Raw genomic sequence first — 17,764 nt, 5'->3', positions numbered from 1 at the left:
GTTGGTGTAGGCATTCATTAGGCGAATGCCTTTATGGAGTTAGAAGATGAGCATTTTTTGCTTAGGGCCCGGTAAGCAGAGTTAAGCAATTTGATTGGTAAATGCTTTGGGACACAATAACTTTGGTTCTAATTAAGTGAGAGTGTCGAAACTTGGTGTATAGTTTCATTATATCAATACCTTAACAAAGTTTGATGCGGAGCATTTTCTTCCAAGGCAAAGTAGAGATTTGCATATAACTTCCTGGATTATGGACTCTGATATTACGAAAGATTGCGTTTTATAGGTCTCAATTTTTATTCGATTTTAAAAACCGTTCAAATATATCACTGTTACAGAATAATGGTAGTTGAATACGAATTCAAATTGAAAATCGGACCGAAATTGCCCGACAAAGTATGTAATATCAAGGTTGTGGACCCTCTAGGGGTTACAATTTTTATCCGATTTTGATGAAACTTATCGGATGATAACTTCATGTATTATGGCCCTTGGTTGTATGAAAATCAAGTTTTTAGTTTGTTGTCCCTCATCTAGATTACAGGTCACAATTTTTATCTGATTTAAAAAAAAACGTTTAAATATAGCCCATTACTGTTACACCGGAATGACGGTTGAGTCCAAATTTCGTGAGTCCAAATTACAAAGGTTGTGAACCCTCTAGAGGTCACAATGTTCATCCGATTTTGATGAAACTTATGCGGTGTTTAAATCCCAAAGATCTCAGTTCCTTTCGATATTCACGCATATCAGACCATAACTTCCTGGATTATGGCACTGATTGTATGAAAAATCACATTTTTGGCATGTTGACCCTATAGAGGTCACAAATTTTATCCGATTTTAAAAACCATTCAAATATAGCATCGTTATACTGTAAAAATGGTTGAGCTCGAAATTGCCTGATAAAATGGCAGTACTGTTGATTGCAAATAGTGTAAAAGTATGCAATACCAAGGTTGTGAAGCCTGTAGAGGTCACAATTTTTATTGATTTGGATGGAATATAAAATATATGTTTCTATTCCCAATATCTCAGTTCCTGTCATATTAGCGATTATCGGATCGAATTCATCCTAACTTCCTGGACCTGGATGATGGCCCCTGACTGTACAAAAAAATCTTGTTTATAGCTCATTGACCCAAAAGGGGTGACAATTTTTTTCCAATTTTGATGAAACTTATAGCTTATGTCTATATCCGAAAGATCTCGGCTCCTATCGATATTGGCGCATATCGGACCCTAACTTCCTGGATGATGACTCCTGATTGTACGAAAAATCATGTTTTTAGCTCATTAACCTTCTGTAGGTAACAATTTTTATTTCATTTTAAAAACCGTTGAAATAAATCACTGTTACACATTACCGCAGTTGATTTTGAATTGAATGTGAAAGTCGCACAGAGACTGTCGGACAAAATGGCGCTCCCCGTTACGCAAATAGTATACTGCCTAGGTTGTGGACCCTCTAGGGGTCACTATTTTTATCCAATTTGGATGAAACTGAAAATATATATTTATATCCCAAACATCTGTATTCCTTTTGATATTGTCACATGTCGGGCTGTAACATTTAGGGTTATAGCACCTGATTGTACGAAAAATTGTTTTTTTTTAGCTTGTTTTCTGTTCGAGCCCGTAGCCAGCTCATAAAATTTGGTGGGGCTATGGAATTTTTTGGAGAGGCTTAGGATGTGTCCGGCTCAGCCGGCCACTGTGAAGCGCCGAAGTTGCGGCTCAGGGCAGAGGGGCTGGGGGTCATCCCCCATAAAATTTTGAAAATTTGGTGCTTTCTCCTCGCATCTGAGTGCATTGCTGTGCCTCAAATTGAAGTCCCTCGGGCAGAGTTTTATGGCTGAATTTTCCTTCTTCGACTCCACCCGCCGATCATCTTGAAGGTAGTAGAGAGTGTCAAGAGGATCAGGAGGTGATGATGACAGGCAGGCCTTGATGGACCATGCTACGAGCCTTCCAATTTCAACACTCCTAAAAAATCATTATTGTCGACAAAATATTGGGGGGGGGGGGAGGCTAATTCGATTTTTCGGGGGGCCGTTTCTGTCCATCTCTTGGCAAGTGTGGGCATTTTTTGCATGGCAAGTGCTTGTTTTATTTTCTTCGTCAAAAGTTCTTTCCCTTGAACAAACTATCCATGGTCATGGTTACAAAGCATAGAACGATTAAAATTCATTCATTTGCCCCCAAAGGGAATATTTAAATTAAATCTAGCTATCCTCTGGCACATTTCAAACTATTATGGGGGGTTGGGTGGCCGAATGGTTAGCACATGCGTGCTGTATCATACGGCCTGTCATTGAGTCAACTGGCGTGGTTTCGAATCCCCGGTTGTACGTGACAAGGAGTAGGGTCGCCTGTCCAACCTCGTGGGTTTTCTCCGGGTCCTCGGGTTTCCTCCCACTGCTAAAATACCCCTACGCGCAAGTGAATTATTGAAATAAAATTAAACCATATGTTAGTCCCGAAATGACCTAGTTTGTGTTGAGTGGACGTTAAACCCCATTTCTCTCTCTCTCTCTCAAACTATTATCCAAGAACTCCATCCACCAATCTACATGTATTTGTGTTTCATGCTCCACGATAGATACTAACATTGACTCAACCTAGCATAAAATTGAGGATTTTCACACACAATAAACCATAGATCTATTATATATAGATCTAATTTAATGGTGTAAGGTGTGAATTGTAGATGATAATATCTGTTATTGAGTCAAGTGGAGAATTCCCCACTTTTATTGATGAGTAGTAGGGCCACCTGTCCAACTTTGTGAGTTGTTCTCCAGTCCTCCGGATTCATCCCATTGCCAATAACTCCTACGCATAAGCGAATTATTGAAATAAAATTGAACCATGTGTTAGTCTCGAAGTGACCTAGTTTGTGTTGACTAGACATAAACTCCATTTCTACCTGTTTATTGACCTAACTATAAATTTATTTATATGTCTTTATTCTCACATCCATACCCATCATTTATTGCTTCGATGTACACAAGACAACTGCAATTTTTACCATGGCAACCGATATTCAATGCTGCGCATGTATGTAACTCATTACTATATTGCATTAACACAGATCATGAATATTTATGTTAACGTAGCCTTTGTTTGTATGTAAGTCCTCAAGATCGAGACAGACGTAGGAGCAGAAGTCCTAAAAGAGACAGTCAAAGATCTGATCGAGATAAATATCTTCCCAAAAGTCGAAGTCCTGAGAGAAGAAGTGGGAGTGGTAAATATTATGATAGTTATGGTTACAGAAAGAGAGAGAAGAGACAAATGAGCAAAAGTCCACTTCGACACAGGTATCTGTAACCCCGGTATCATTTAATCTTGCATATTTAGCCCTAAATTCTTTAACATTCAAATCTTTGCTTGGAATTTTGTAAAAATTATCTTAAATCACTCCAATCCATCTAGTTTGTGCTTGTGTCCAATTTAAAGCTGACCGCTTAATTATATGCCCATATTTTCATGTGGACATATATATTGACACCCTTGTCCGTCCATCTGGACACTCACATTTTGTTTGTGGACACTACAGGTCACAATTTTTATCCAATATAGATATCTCAAGGATCTCGGCTCCTTTTGATACTGGATTATGGCCCTTTATTGTATGAAAATCGCTTTTTAGGTTGTTCTCTGTCCATCTTTTGCAACATGTGGGCATATCTTGCCTGGCAACTGCTTTTTACCATTATAATTTATTATTAAACAGGGAAAATGTTACCATTGTTAAAATCAATTTCAATGACATTGAGAAAGGTGATATCAAGATACGTCGATTATCAACAGTGGATTTTACCAGTGACACTAGTAACTTTGATCTACCATGGACTACTAAATGGTTGTGGTACTGGAAGTCAGAAACAGTCTGGATTCCATATGGAAGACAGGTAGGTCTTCAACAAGGCTATTTTAGTAGTAGTAATCAAATAGTTGCTTGATAGGAATAAATAGGCCTGCAGCCAAAATTTCTAGCGTGAAGTTCTGCTACATAGTCCTCCCAAATAAACAAACTATACATTTTTGGAAAGCTTATAACACCAGGAACACAAATCCAGAGTGTTCCAAGCAAAAAGTCTGCACTAACTCGATTTAGGGCCAGATGAAAATTGTAATAATTGTCAAGTAAATGCTATATTTATACTAATAATTGTGAAGTTGACATAAAATTTAATATTGGCGAAAACACCTGATGCCTTCATCCTATGCAAAGAATGTGCTGTTGGTGAAATTTTGATTTAAAGCAAAATGCAGAAAACATAATGGACAGGGAAACATACAGAATTTCGGAAATCCATTTATGGTAAAGGGAGTTCCCTTTATGGAAAATATCAATAATTATTGATAACAGTAACAGGATTTAACTACAGACAAGGGCCTATATAAGTTCAACCTTTTTTCAGATAGGATTTGAGGCTAAAGGTCTAACAAATATTTAACCTGAAATATAGCATCTACAGATATTTAGTTTTCACACTAAAATAGATATGGCCAAAATTAAATAATACTGTATTGGGAGTGACAATATTGTTATGGAGAGAAAAAAATATCAAATGGAGTTTAATGTCTTACTGTTCTGTACCAACCCGTATAATGAAGATGGGCATACATCATACATTATTGTTTGAGTGAGGTGGGGGGGGCATTGTACGTGTACAACTAGTATGCAAGTGTCATCATCAGTGTGCAAGGGAGCCGCGGTGACTGAGTAAAGGGCTGGCTCACTTACCGGGCGGCCCAGGGATTGATCCTAGTCCGGCATAGTTTCTCATTGTCTGTGGCTCACAAATCAGGAGGTCTGGGATTTGATCCCCTGTGTTGACCTAGACAGTTCCCCAAACTTTCCAGCATTGTTTCGCCTTGTCAGTGGTGCAGGGAGAGGGGGGGGGCTGTGATGTTATTCGGATGGAATATAAAACTGAGGTCCCATGCACACGTTGACATGCACGTAAAAGAACTTTAAATTTGAAATAAAGAGTAGACTGTAACGTTGCTGTTTGGACCAAATCCCTCCCCCCCCCCCCCTATAGCATAATGGATGGCGGGCGTATGTACATCTTCATTTATGATGGTTGAATTTTTTTCTCTTCATTACAATTGACACTGCCTTACAGTATTATTTAGGGTTTGCCATATATCTATTTTAGTGAGAAAATTACATATAGATGCTTTGTTTCAATTCAAATATTTGTTCGGAATTTAGCCCCAAATCCAATCTGAACTAAAAGTTTACATATATATTAGTAGAAATACGGTTTTGGGAGAGCTTATATGCCCACCCACCCGCCCTCCCAGATTGGTTGAACCGTCCATTTTTCGGGCAATGTACATGTATTTCAGTTTTTCAGGCACAAGCTTCAGAGAATGGAGAATGCAAGCATATCTCATGGAAAGATAATTGTATATTTGTGTAATTAATTCAAAATAAACATAGCCATCACAGCTTTGTGGAAAATTCATTTTAGTTAATGATTGATTCATTCAGAATATTTGGGTGACAAATTTTTCAGGCAAATAGGCTCAGCCCCCCCCCCCCCCCCCAACACACCCAACTGAGATTAGCCCCCTACACATATGCAGCCCCTTACCTGTTGTTCAATCCGATTCAGTTTGTTGAATCAAAAATTGTTTCATCCATTGTTTTCCCTCCCATCCAAACGACTGGGCATTATCCTTCCAGCCAACTCCCATCCCGTTCCACTGACCGGGGGATACATGTACATATCTAATCTATGTAAATGTAATAAATGTGAAAATGAAACAAAAAGACTGTTAAAGAAACCCAAGTTGATGTTTATACATGTAGTGAGAGTGATGATGATAATGACTAACTTTGATGACATTTAAAGTGCAGGGTAGCTGCGTAATTTTGATTTTCAATGACTGTTTTACTTCAATAAATAATTTTTGTCTTAGATCTATATTTGTTAGTAAATTACACAATTATAGATACGGTTTCAGTTTAAATGTTTGTAATTCGGCCTTACATATCTGAACTAGATGTTTACAGCTAGCTGTAATAAAAGTAACGTAGGGTCTAACTGAAAGGGTATGTTGGTGTGGGTTTATGTTTTAGTAGAAAAAATCACGTGGTTTGAATGCGATTTACAAAACTACCGACATAGTCTGGTCTCCATTACTTCATAGACATATTGCTCAACCAATGTCAAACATATCTCCTTGCTCATCTGATTAGGCGCTCCTCCCATAATTTCTGGGTAAACACCCGCTCACCAACCCTTGCAGTCCCCTGTGACCCCATTAATGATATAAATAATGGGCTTGTGTGCTCACACATGGTCTTGTGAGTCATACAACATTTAGCAGTCAACACGCACCTGAAATACTGTTACCAATTGCAGACATTTGACAGAAAGGGAGATAACTCTCTATTACCGTTAATGGATATCCAAAATTCTATATGTTCCCTTGTCCATTATGTTTTGTGCATTTTGGTTTAAATCAAAATTTAACCAATAGCATATTCTTTAGTACGGGATGAAAGCATCGGGTGTTTTCACGAATATTTAATTTTATGTCATCTTCACAATTATTAGTATAAATATAGCATTTACTTGACAATTATTACAATTCATTTGGCCCTAAATCGAGTTAGTGCAGTTAAAAACTAGATAATGTAAAGGCAATTTGGTGAAAATTTCATTCAAATTGATCAACGATGAACCGAGAACTAAGCGACTGAAATTCCCATAAGCCTTGGTCATCATTACTAAAGTCAGTCGATAAACAGCATATTCTCGATTATCCATTTAATCGTTTAATCGAGAAGGAAAGTTATGCAGTAAATCAGCTCACAATCCACTAAAGATCGCAGGCTAGCGCTGCCATCTAGAGTTGATTATGGCCTGGATAGGTTAATTAATGTAAAATTAATAATTTAGATAACATTTCAGGCCTAAAGAAAGACCTGCAATAGACAGATTTAGCTCTTGCATAATGTATGTTTAATTGAATGTAAAATAATTAATCTGGGTACATTTTGACGTGGATTAAGATGTGGATAATTCGGTATTGACCAAAAAATGTGAATGACGATCATCAGCTTCAATCGCAGTTAAACATGTACCAACTAATTTATTCTTTTGTTCAGATAACTTGAGGCACTAATTATATTACATGACAAATTGGGGAGAATATTCATACAATCTAGTTAAAACTTGGTTAGAAGAAAATAAATAAGATAATGCACTTCTTTTATAGGATAATACGGGTTCTAAAGCTGATATATCATCTGCAGATATCGAGAAGAACTACCTAAATGAACATGATGTTATGGAATTCAAAACCAACAGTTCGTCCTCATTAACTCACAGTCAATTATATGAGATCAAATTCCAACAAATGATTCAGATAAATAAAATACATGGCACTGAAAGAAAACTTGCCAGAAGACCAGAATTTGTGGATGAAACTGTTCTAAAACAGAGGTAATTGCTTTGAATAATTTGACATGGTTTAATCATATGCACACTTTATATACTGTATATATATAGGCGATGGTGATTCTTGAGTTGTTTTTGTTATTCAACAGGTGAACACACCTTTTTACACGCCCACATTTTCATGTGGACGTATAAAGTATATTGATGCACCCCTGTCCGTCCGTCCACAATTTGTTTGTGAACACGCTGCAGATCACAATTTTTATCCGATTTTGACGAAACTTGAAAAATAGGTTTATCTCTCAAAGATCTCGGTTCCTTAGATATTGGCATATTTTGGATTGTAACTTCATGGATTATGGCCCCTGATTTTATGAAATCACAATTTTTTATCCGATTTTGATGAAACTTGAAATATGTGTTTATTCACGCATATCGGATTATGACCCCTAATTGAACGAAAAATCTTTTTAGCGTGTGGTCCCTCCAGAGGTCACAATATTTATCCGATTTAAAAAAACATTTAAATATATCACCGTTACACTATTACGATGTGTTTATATCCCAAAGATCTTGGTTCTTTTCGATATAAGCGTATAATGGACTGGATTATGGCCCCTGATTGTACGAAAAAATCGCGATTTTGGCATGTTGACCCTATACACAATTTTTATCCAATTTTAGAAATCGTTTAAGTATATCATCGTTACGCCCTGATGATGATTGTGTTCGAATTTCATAAAAATCGGACCATAACTGCCCGCCAAAATGGCCGCTCTTTGAACTCAAATTGTGTAAAAGTATGTAATATCAAGGTTGTGGACATACTAGAGGTCACAATTTTTGTCAGATTTTGATATCCCAAAGATCTCAGTCCCTTTGGATATTTGCACATCTCGGACCATAACTTCTTGGATTATGGACCCTGATTGTACGAAAAATTGCGTTGTTTTTTTTAGCTTGTTCTCTATCCTTCTCTTACAAAATGTGGGTGATTCTTGATTATGGGTCCCCATTCTTAGATCTGCTTTGTTAATATCAGGTGAAAAATTTCATTATGATTTTCCTTGATTATTTCTCCAATATCTGGTGTGAGATGGATATGTTACAGTGATATTGATATTTTACTATTATATTTATATGTTACTGTGAGATGGATATTGTGAGACTGATATGTTACTGAAAGATTGATATATTACTGTGAGATAGGCGTCTTACTGTTATATCGATATACTACTGTGAGATCGGCATCATACTGTTAGACAATTATCTTGCTGTTAGATGATTATGTTACTGTTAGATGATTATGTTACTGTTAGATGGTTAGATGATTATGTTACTGTTAGATGATTATGTTACTGTTAGATGATTATGTTACTGTTAGATTGACATCTTACTGTTAGATCGACATCTTACTGTGAGATTGATATTTTACAAATATTACAATTATTGTAGAGCAACCCAAGGATTTTTATTGCGGACTTCTATTTAAAATGACAAAGGTTTTGATTTATTTTGTTTCCATCGATTTTAACAAGATACTTTTTCATGCAATTATACAATTTTTAGTATCATCCCACTTTTCTTATATATTTAGTACTGTTACACATAAACATTTTAATTTTAACTGTATTTATTGTGTTTTAAGGTTAAATTCTGTGAAATATCTAAATTGACTGACAGGCTAGACTGGCAAATATGACCGAAATAACACAGCAACTAGCTAAAATAGCATAGGTTTTGCATCATAATGACTATCGTCAAAATTGGGTAAGAATTGTGAGCTGTAGAGTGTCCACAAACAAATTGTGGATGGATGGACGGACAGGGGCAACGACAATATACGTCCACATGAAAATGTGGATAAATAAAAATTGAACCATGTGTTAGTCCTGAAATGACCTAGTTTGTGTCAAGTGGAAATTAAACCTCATTTTATTGAAACCAGTCAGAGATAAAAATATAATTAAAGTAAAAATTAATTTGTAGAATTGAAAGAGTAAAACGCTCGAAGGAGGTCCAGACATTTTCTACACCACGATCATGGAAGGTGCCTAGTGACGTGGATGTTTTCTCACATTTTAAAATGGTTCAGGTAAAGTATCATTATAGTTTAAATATTGAGCTAATTCTGTGTCAGTATGTATAGCTCATAGTCTTGTTCAATTTTTTGGGGTATATTACTTTTCAAATTTTGTGTGTAGCATTTGGATCAGACTGACTATTAAGTTTGATAATGAGCATTTACTGCTCAGGGTAAGCAGAGTGATAAGTAACTTGATTGGTCGAGACTTTGGATAAATGAAATGAAATGAATTGGGGTTTAACTACACCGGTAGCCAGTCCTGCTAAAAGGTTACAGGCCTGAATTTAACGTCCTACTGTTCTGCTCTGACTTTGCTAATGAAGGCGGGTGGAGCTAGATAACTTTGATTCTTATTAAGTGAGGGTGATGAAACTTGGTGTATAGTTTCATTACATCAATACCTTGACTAAGTTTGATGATGAACATTTTGCTTAGGCAAAATATAGACTTCAATCGGATTGGCCGAGACTTTGTAGCACATTAACTCTGTTTCTAACTGAGGTAGAATGTTCAAGCTTCGTGTAGGTGTCTATTGGGTGAATGTCATGACAGTGTTCGATCTTGCTCATTTTCCACTCAAGCAAAACAGAGATAAGCAATACCTTGAATAAGTTCCATGATGGGAATTTTCTTCTTAGGCTAAGTAGCAATAAGAAATTTGATTGGTCAAAACTTTGGAACATAATTACTTAACAACTCTGCTTTTAAATGAGGTAAACTTAGTGCAGATATTCATAAGACTGAGTTTGATGATTAACATTTTCCACTAATGTTAAAGGAGCTAACTTGCTAATATTTAGGACCTTGAAATGGACACAAATTGGTCGCAAGGCAACGCATATAATACTGTTTATAAACTGATTTACATTCAATTGTTTCTGTTTTCACTCTAATTTCAAATCAGTTACGTTTGGCGAAATACTCCAGCAGTCTCAATCGAATGGCAATCTCTAGAGTCTGGTTATTCCAGTCTACACCAAGAGTATTTATTGTGCATGCTCTCCGGATAAGAATATGGCGTCACCGTTTGACATGACTTGTGGAATATGTCTAGACCCGTTCTTGGGGTCCCTTATTACAAATGGCGCTGAGTTGCATTGTGGTACACGATTCGTGTACCAATGGTAAAATGTTTATTTTGTCTTAAATATTGGATATCAGAAGCCCAGCTTTTCCCGGTAAGATCACAACATCAATGTTGATTTAAATTGACAAATAATTCGTGTTTTTAATGTCAAAGACTTTGGATGATACTGAGTTAGAGTCTTAGCTACTTTAAGCAGAGCTAAACAATTTTGGGACAAGATAACTTTTCTTTTAACTTATGGAAAGTGATGAAACTCTGTGTAGAGTTTCACTGCCAGGTACTTCGAAACCTTGACTGTGTCATCCATTTATTTTGGGATTGCCCCACCGTTGGCTTGTTTATGAATTAATAAAGTTTGGATATTGATTGTTTGACATTATATTTAGCTGGAAGAATCTAGTGATGAATATGAAGAATTAAGTGAACTATTTGAATCTGGTATCTCACTAGGAAGAATAAAAATGATTGAAAGAATAGAAAATGGAGAGCTGTGGAGGGCATTTTGTGAGTAAGTGTAAAACAAAACAGTTTATACATATGTTATAGGGAACTGTAGGGCTGTTAATATTAATATTTAAATCAAGTGCTATACATTATTAAATATTGGAACTTTGGCTAAAACAAGAATATTGTCCATTTCTCTATGTTTAATAAATTTCTCTGTGTTTTGTTTTTATTTACAGAACCAAGGGTGTCCTGGGCAGAAAATTGAAACGGGAAGTAAAAGACAGAAGATTATTTCATGGGACAGACAGTAAAATAGTAGATGCTATAGCCAGACAGGGATTTGATTGTCGTTTAGCTGGAACTAGAGTCGGTGCACTGTTTGGTAAAGGATGTTATTTTAGTAAAACTTCAGAAGTCTCAAGCCATTATTGCGACACTTTGGGGAAGATGTTTGTTGCTCGAGTTTTGCTAGGAGATTACACGAAAGGACAAAAATCTTTTAGACGACCACCCTTAAAGGATCTCTCTAATCCTTCCAGTGATTTGTATGATTCTTGTGTAGATGATATGAATGAGCCTAGAATATTTATTTTATTTAATAACAATCAGGTATATCCAGAATATCTGGTCACTTTTGAAATTAATTAGAGATATTAATTTGACACTTTTAACTAAATATACTGACACTTTTAACTAAAGACATTGGCACTTTTAACTAAAGACATTGGCACTTTTAACTAAAGACATATTGGTTGATATTTCTAACTGAAGATATATAATATTTCTAACTAAAGACATATTGGTATTTCTATACTGATATTTCTAACTAAAGATTTATTTATACTTTTAACTAAAGACATATTGATATTTCTAACTAAAGACATACTGATATTTCTAACTAAAGACTTATTGATATTTCTAACTAAAGATTTATTTATACTTTTAACTAAAGACATATTGATATTTCGAACTAAAGGCATACTGATATTTCAATCTGAAGATATATTATTTTTATACGACCACATTTTATTGTCGTCGCCCCTGTATGGTGTCCACAATTGGTTGTCGAAGCTCTAGAGGCCAAAGTTAATATCCGATTGACTTTAAATTTATGCACAGTGTTTAAGATCATGAGATGAAGAATCCTATTGATTTGCACCAATTTCCGATAATTACTGCCAGAGTTATGGCAATTGACCTCTTTGAAAAATCTTGTGGAAGCTCTGGAGTCTAAAGTTAATATCTGATTGACTTTAAATTTATACACAGTGTTTAGGTCATAAGACGGAGAATCCTATTGATTTTCAAGATTTCCGATAATTACTGCCAGAGTTATAGCCCTTGATCACTTTGAAATATCTTGTGGACGCTCTAGACGCTAAAGTTAATATCCGATTGACACATAGTGATTAATTGCACATTTATCTTTTTCAAAAGTATTGAGCAATCAAACTGATTATTTATATTTAGTGTAAGCATAAAATGTTCATGATCAAACTCAGTCGAGGTTTTGAAGTACCTGGTAGTGAAGAGAGAGAGAGAGAGATGGTTTTAAAGTCCACTCGACACAAACTAGGTCATTTTGGGACTAACATATTCAATTTTATTTCAATAATTCACTTGCGCGTAGGGGTCTTTAGAAGTGGGAGGAAACCAGAGGTCCCTACTCCTTGTCATGTACAACCGGGGAATCGAAACCAGACCAGTTGACTCAATGACAGATCTTATGATAGAGCTCATGCGTGCTGACTAGGGTGTTTCACTTTTCACTTTTTTTGGAATTTCTAAGGTTTCCACCCGTCACCGAAGTTCACTCGGGGTCAAACTTACACCGTAATATTTTCAGAATTTTCTTGCCAAAAATGGCTGCCGGCGGCCATTTTTTCTAAAATTGCGACTATTTTCTGGATTTTCGGACATTTTGAGCTTGATAGATCACTTAGAAAGGTCAGGTATGGCTTGTAATGTATCTATTTTATGCTTTTCAGGTATGTAGAGTCCATTCCCACTATCTTAAATGAGATTGTCAGAATCCAAGATGGTGGAAATCCAAGATGCCTCCCCAAATTCATTACCAGGGCTGTCAGATCTACCTTTGGTTGAAAATGGCGGAAGGTAATGACTGAAGGTGAAGTTCCGATGGAGTATATTCACCATACTATTAATCTGGCAGAACTATGACTGAACCTGGAAATTGTTTACAAAGTTTTTTTATGATTGATTTTAGTAGCCTAAGGTGTCCCCTTTCAGAATGTGCCGGGTGAACCTCGGTAACCCTTGAGCGTTTTGAGAAATTCAAGATGGCATCCTAGACGGCCAGCATTTCCCTAAATACACTAAAATCGTTCATTATGTTGTGGGGTGATTAGATGATAGTAAAATCCAAAAATAGATAATATGGACCTTTAACTCGTTAGCGGCGGTTTGGAGCGATTATTTCAGCAAACCAAATTACATCTAGAGACAAAGTATATTTCTGGACATAGGAGCATATGAGTGATATGATAACACCACATAATACCTATCAGGAGCTCCAGGGCCACATGACAGACTCTGGAGCAAGTTGGCCGGTTGTAATGTTCTCAATTTTGTAACCTTCACCCAGCAAAACAGTTCCCGATCAAGTTCCCTGCAAATACATCATTCGTTGAGCAAGACTACATGGTTTGGGTGGCGGGATGCTGACCATACATTTCAGTTTTGGACGTCCAATTGTCCATACCCTCCAGCATGTTTCAGACATCGATTTGCTAGAACTTTGTCCATAACCAGCCGACATGTACAGTGGCCTGTGCAAGCACAGATTCTATTAGAGCGTCTAAAGAGAGAATACAATCAAGCTCTCACCACTTTCAAAGCTGTTCCTTTTCCCACGACGTAACAGCACGTAACCGTGTCACATCCAGTAAAAGCATGAGCTGGCAGGATTTCAATGGTACTGGACATATGTTTCTCAGAAGTTGAACCAATGTCAACGGTTGTTCTTTCCTCGATTGGTGATTCAATTGTAAGAAGCTTGTTATAGACAGAGCTCTTTCAAATCGCTGCCTGAAACACGTTGGTGGGTATAGACATCTAAAACGGGAAATGTGTCGTCATCATCCCCACCTAAACCATGTAGTCTTGCTCCAAAGAATGATGCATTTGTAGGGAACGCAAAAAGATGTCATCACCAAGCCATTGTGTGGCGTTGACTGGAAGATCGTAATCTGCAGGAACTATATTGCTGAGTTAATGACACTAAATTGAGAACATTACAACTGGTCAACGTGCTCCGGAGTCTGTTACGTGGCTCGTCAGATGTGGATGGAAGAGTGACATGTAGTACGCGTACTTGTAGCTACACTAATGATGGCTTAGATTATACAGTATTTTGCGCTTGCGCTGTCACAGGTTGCAGCCAGAAACACACGTAGAGGATTAAACTGAATATTACCTAGTTATTTTCATGTTTTGCGGGTAGAATTTTTTTTTTTTTTAAATATTCAAAAAACCGCTTGTGCTAGCGTGCTCCTGATAGGCATGTATGTAGTGTTATTGTATCACTCATATGTTCCTATATCCAGAAATATATAATTTGTCTCTAGATATAGTTTGGTTTGCTGAAATAATCGCTCCAAACCGCCGCTAACGAGTTAAAGGGCCATATTATCTGGAATTTTGGATTTTACTATCATCTAATGACCCCACAACATAATGAACGATCACAGTGTATTTAGTGAAATGCCGGCCGTCTTGGATGCCATCTTGAATTTCTCAAAACGCTCAAGGGTTACCGAGGTTCACCCGTCACATTCTGAAAGATGACACCTTAGACTACTAAAATCAATCATAAAAAAAACAACTTTGTAAACAATTTCCAGGTTCAGTCATAGTTCTGCCAGATTAATAGTGTGGTGAATATACTCCATCGGAACTCCGCCTTCAGTCATTACCATCCGCCATTTTCAACCAAAGGTAGATCAGTGTCAGTCTGAACATCATTTTGGCCCCGATAATGAATTTTATGAATGCAAAGTTTATTATCAGGGACAAAATGATGTTCAGAATGACATAGTCTTTGAAAAATGCTTTTCCATGTCACGAAAATAGATGATTTGGGGCGCCATCCTGGATTTCCACCATCTTGGATTCTGACGATCTCATTTAAGATAGTGGGAATGGACTCTACATACCTGAAAAAGATAAAATAGATACATTACAAGCCATACCTGACCTTTCTAGGTGATCTGTCAAGCTCAAAACGTCCGAAAATCCAGAAAATAGTCACAATTTTAAAAAAAATGGCCACCGGCAGCCATTTTTGGCAAGAAAATTCTGAAAATATTACGGTGTAAGTTTGACCCCGAGTGGACTTCGGTAGAAACCTTAGAAATTCCAAAAAAAGTGAAAAGTGAAACACCTTAGTGCTGACCACTCGGTCATTCACCATCACCCCCTCCACAGTGCATAGCAGAAGAATATTGCAGAAAAACTAATTGCGTGACGACAAACAAGGCTATCAAAACGAGTACAATGTAAACAATACTGTTTGGAGACGAACAATACTTTCACCGTTTTTATACGCACACATGTGGAGGTATATTGTCATCGCCCCTGTCCGTCCGTCCACAATTTGTTTGTGGACACTCTACAGGTCACAATTCTTATCCGATTTTGACGAAACTTGAAATATGGGTTTATCTCCAAAAGATCTCGGTTGCTTTCGATATTAGCATGTATCGGACTGAAACTTCATGGATTATGGCCCCTGATTGTACGAAAAATCACCTATTTAGCTTGTGAACCCTATAGCAGTCATAATTTTTATGCGATTTAATAAACCGTTTGAATATATCACGGTTACGCCCTAAAGATGGTTGAGTTTGAATTTCGTAAAAATCGGACCAAAACTGACAGACAAAATCACGTTTTTAGCTTGTGAACCCTATAGCAGTCATAATTTTTATGCGATTTAATAAACCGTTTGAATATATCACGGTTACGCCCTAAAGATGGTTGAGTTTGAATTTCGTAAAAATCGGACCAAAACTGACAGACAAAATGCCCGCCCCTCGTACTCAAATAGCGTAAAAATATGGTATATCAATATTGTGGACCCTCTAGAGGTCACAATCTTCTTCTGATTTTGATGAAACTTGAAATGTAAGTTTATAACCCAAAGATCTCGGTTCATATCAATATACATGCATATCGGACCGTAACTTCCTGAATTATGGCTCCTGATTGTTCGAAAAATCGCATTTTTAGCTTGCGGATTCTATAGAGGTCACATTTTTTTTTCTGATTTTAAAAACCGTTTAAATATTTCACCATTCCACCATAATGAAGGTTGAATTTGAATTTCGGGAGAATCGAAATGAAACTGCCCGACAAAATGGCCGCTCTTTCTACGCAAATTGTGTAAAAGTATGCAAAGGTTGTGGACCCTCTAGAGGTCACAATTTTTATCCGATTCTGATGAAACTTAAAACATATCTTTACATCCCAAAGATCGCAGCCCCTTTTGATATTTGCACATTTCAGACCATAACTTTCTGGATTATTGCCCCTGATTGTACAAAAAATCGTTTTTGTTTTTGGCTTGTTCTCTATCCATCTCTTGCAAAATGTGAGCGTATCCTGCCTGGCAGCCGCTGGTTAATACCTTAAATCATTGTCCAAAGTTTTAAGGAAGACCCAGATTAAACGAAGGGCTGTCATGTTGCTGTACGTGAGATAGATTTGATTGAACGGGAAGAATAGACACACTCCCTCAAAAGTATCAGAAGCCAATTCAGCAATGGCCAGAGAGGGATTTCTCCGGCCATTGCTTCAGGAATATGATTTTTATACTATTTAAAGACACATTCCCTTAATTGATAGTTCTATCTAAGAATATATTGTAGGCCTATATGTTAATACTTAGGATTCTAACTAAAAATATTTGGCTTTTTAAACACTTGTAGCTAAGATTTTTCTGAGAACTGGTTATGAGATAATTTCCAATAACTGGAACAGCTAAATTTATTATCCGATTACTGGCAAATGATTTGTATAGTAAATTTTGAAAGAACTAGAAGCCAATCAAATTATATTATTTCTGATAGTTACTTCATGAGTTTTTGCTCTTAATCAATTTTATTGTCTTGTAAATGCTCCCTCTACAAGAAAATAAAGCTCTGTCAACTTCTGTAGACTCGGACAACTTAGTTACTGTGGGCAAATGTTTTGTTGTCTGAAAAGACTTAGTGACAACCAATCTTCCAAAATGTTGATGGTGGTTATTGAAAAAGAAGGAATAGGCCTACACTATAACTACTGTTATTTTAATGTGATGTTGTTAAGATTTTATTGTTTGTTCATAAATTATTCGAGGGGCAATATGATATAATGATTCCTGAAATATGGAAGTAATACCCGTATGTCTATAAATCATGTTCAGCCTATACTGTAAATTGGCACATGAATAATCATGACTAATATATTTACATTATTTAAAGAGAACATCAAGTGACCGAAATCAATTTTCTTCACTTATCGCCAGTAGTTACTATATGCACACTTTACGGCAAGTTCACAACAATGTGATTAAAATTAATTCCGCCATCATCACTCAAAGTTGCAAATATAGACCTCCCAGAAAAACGACTCTTAATATCAGACGCCAGTGACGTCACAGTGACCAAATGCATATTAGGAATGTTTATTCTATAATTACCTATATACAACTGG

At 36.5% G+C, this 17,764-nt stretch overlaps 1 protein-coding gene across 1 annotated transcript; it reads left to right on the top strand.

Moving 5' to 3' along the window:
* Positions 1-3,158: 3,158 nt before the first annotated feature.
* Positions 3,159-12,872, top strand: LOC126818314 (protein mono-ADP-ribosyltransferase PARP12-like). The gene is made up of 6 exons (XM_050545650.2): positions 3,159-3,323; positions 3,740-3,917; positions 7,249-7,475; positions 9,420-9,525; positions 10,990-11,111; positions 11,287-12,872. Exons 1-6 carry the CDS (start codon positions 3,298-3,300, stop codon positions 11,696-11,698), a joined length of 1,071 nt encoding a protein of 356 aa, XP_050401607.2. The 5' UTR covers positions 3,159-3,297; the 3' UTR covers positions 11,699-12,872.
* The last annotated feature ends 4,892 nt before the right edge of the window (positions 12,873-17,764 follow it).

This window comes from Patella vulgata, chromosome 4 (assembly GCF_932274485.2).
Source record: "Patella vulgata chromosome 4, xgPatVulg1.2, whole genome shotgun sequence".
NCBI classification, from domain to species: domain Eukaryota; kingdom Metazoa; phylum Mollusca; class Gastropoda; family Patellidae; genus Patella; species Patella vulgata.
This window is presented reverse-complemented; position numbering and strand designations above follow the sequence as displayed.

Bases quoted from the DNA above. Each gene is read 5' to 3' on its own strand.
- LOC126818314 (XM_050545650.2), top strand. From the start codon at position 3,298: ATGAGCAAAAGTCCACTTCGACACAG. The intron at 3,324-3,739 runs GTATCTGTAACC...ATTATTAAACAG, and splicing joins AAAAGTCCACTTCGACACAG to GGAAAATGTTACCATTGTTA. The intron at 7,476-9,419 runs GTAATTGCTTTG...ATTAATTTGTAG, and splicing joins GAAACTGTTCTAAAACAGAG to AATTGAAAGAGTAAAACGCT.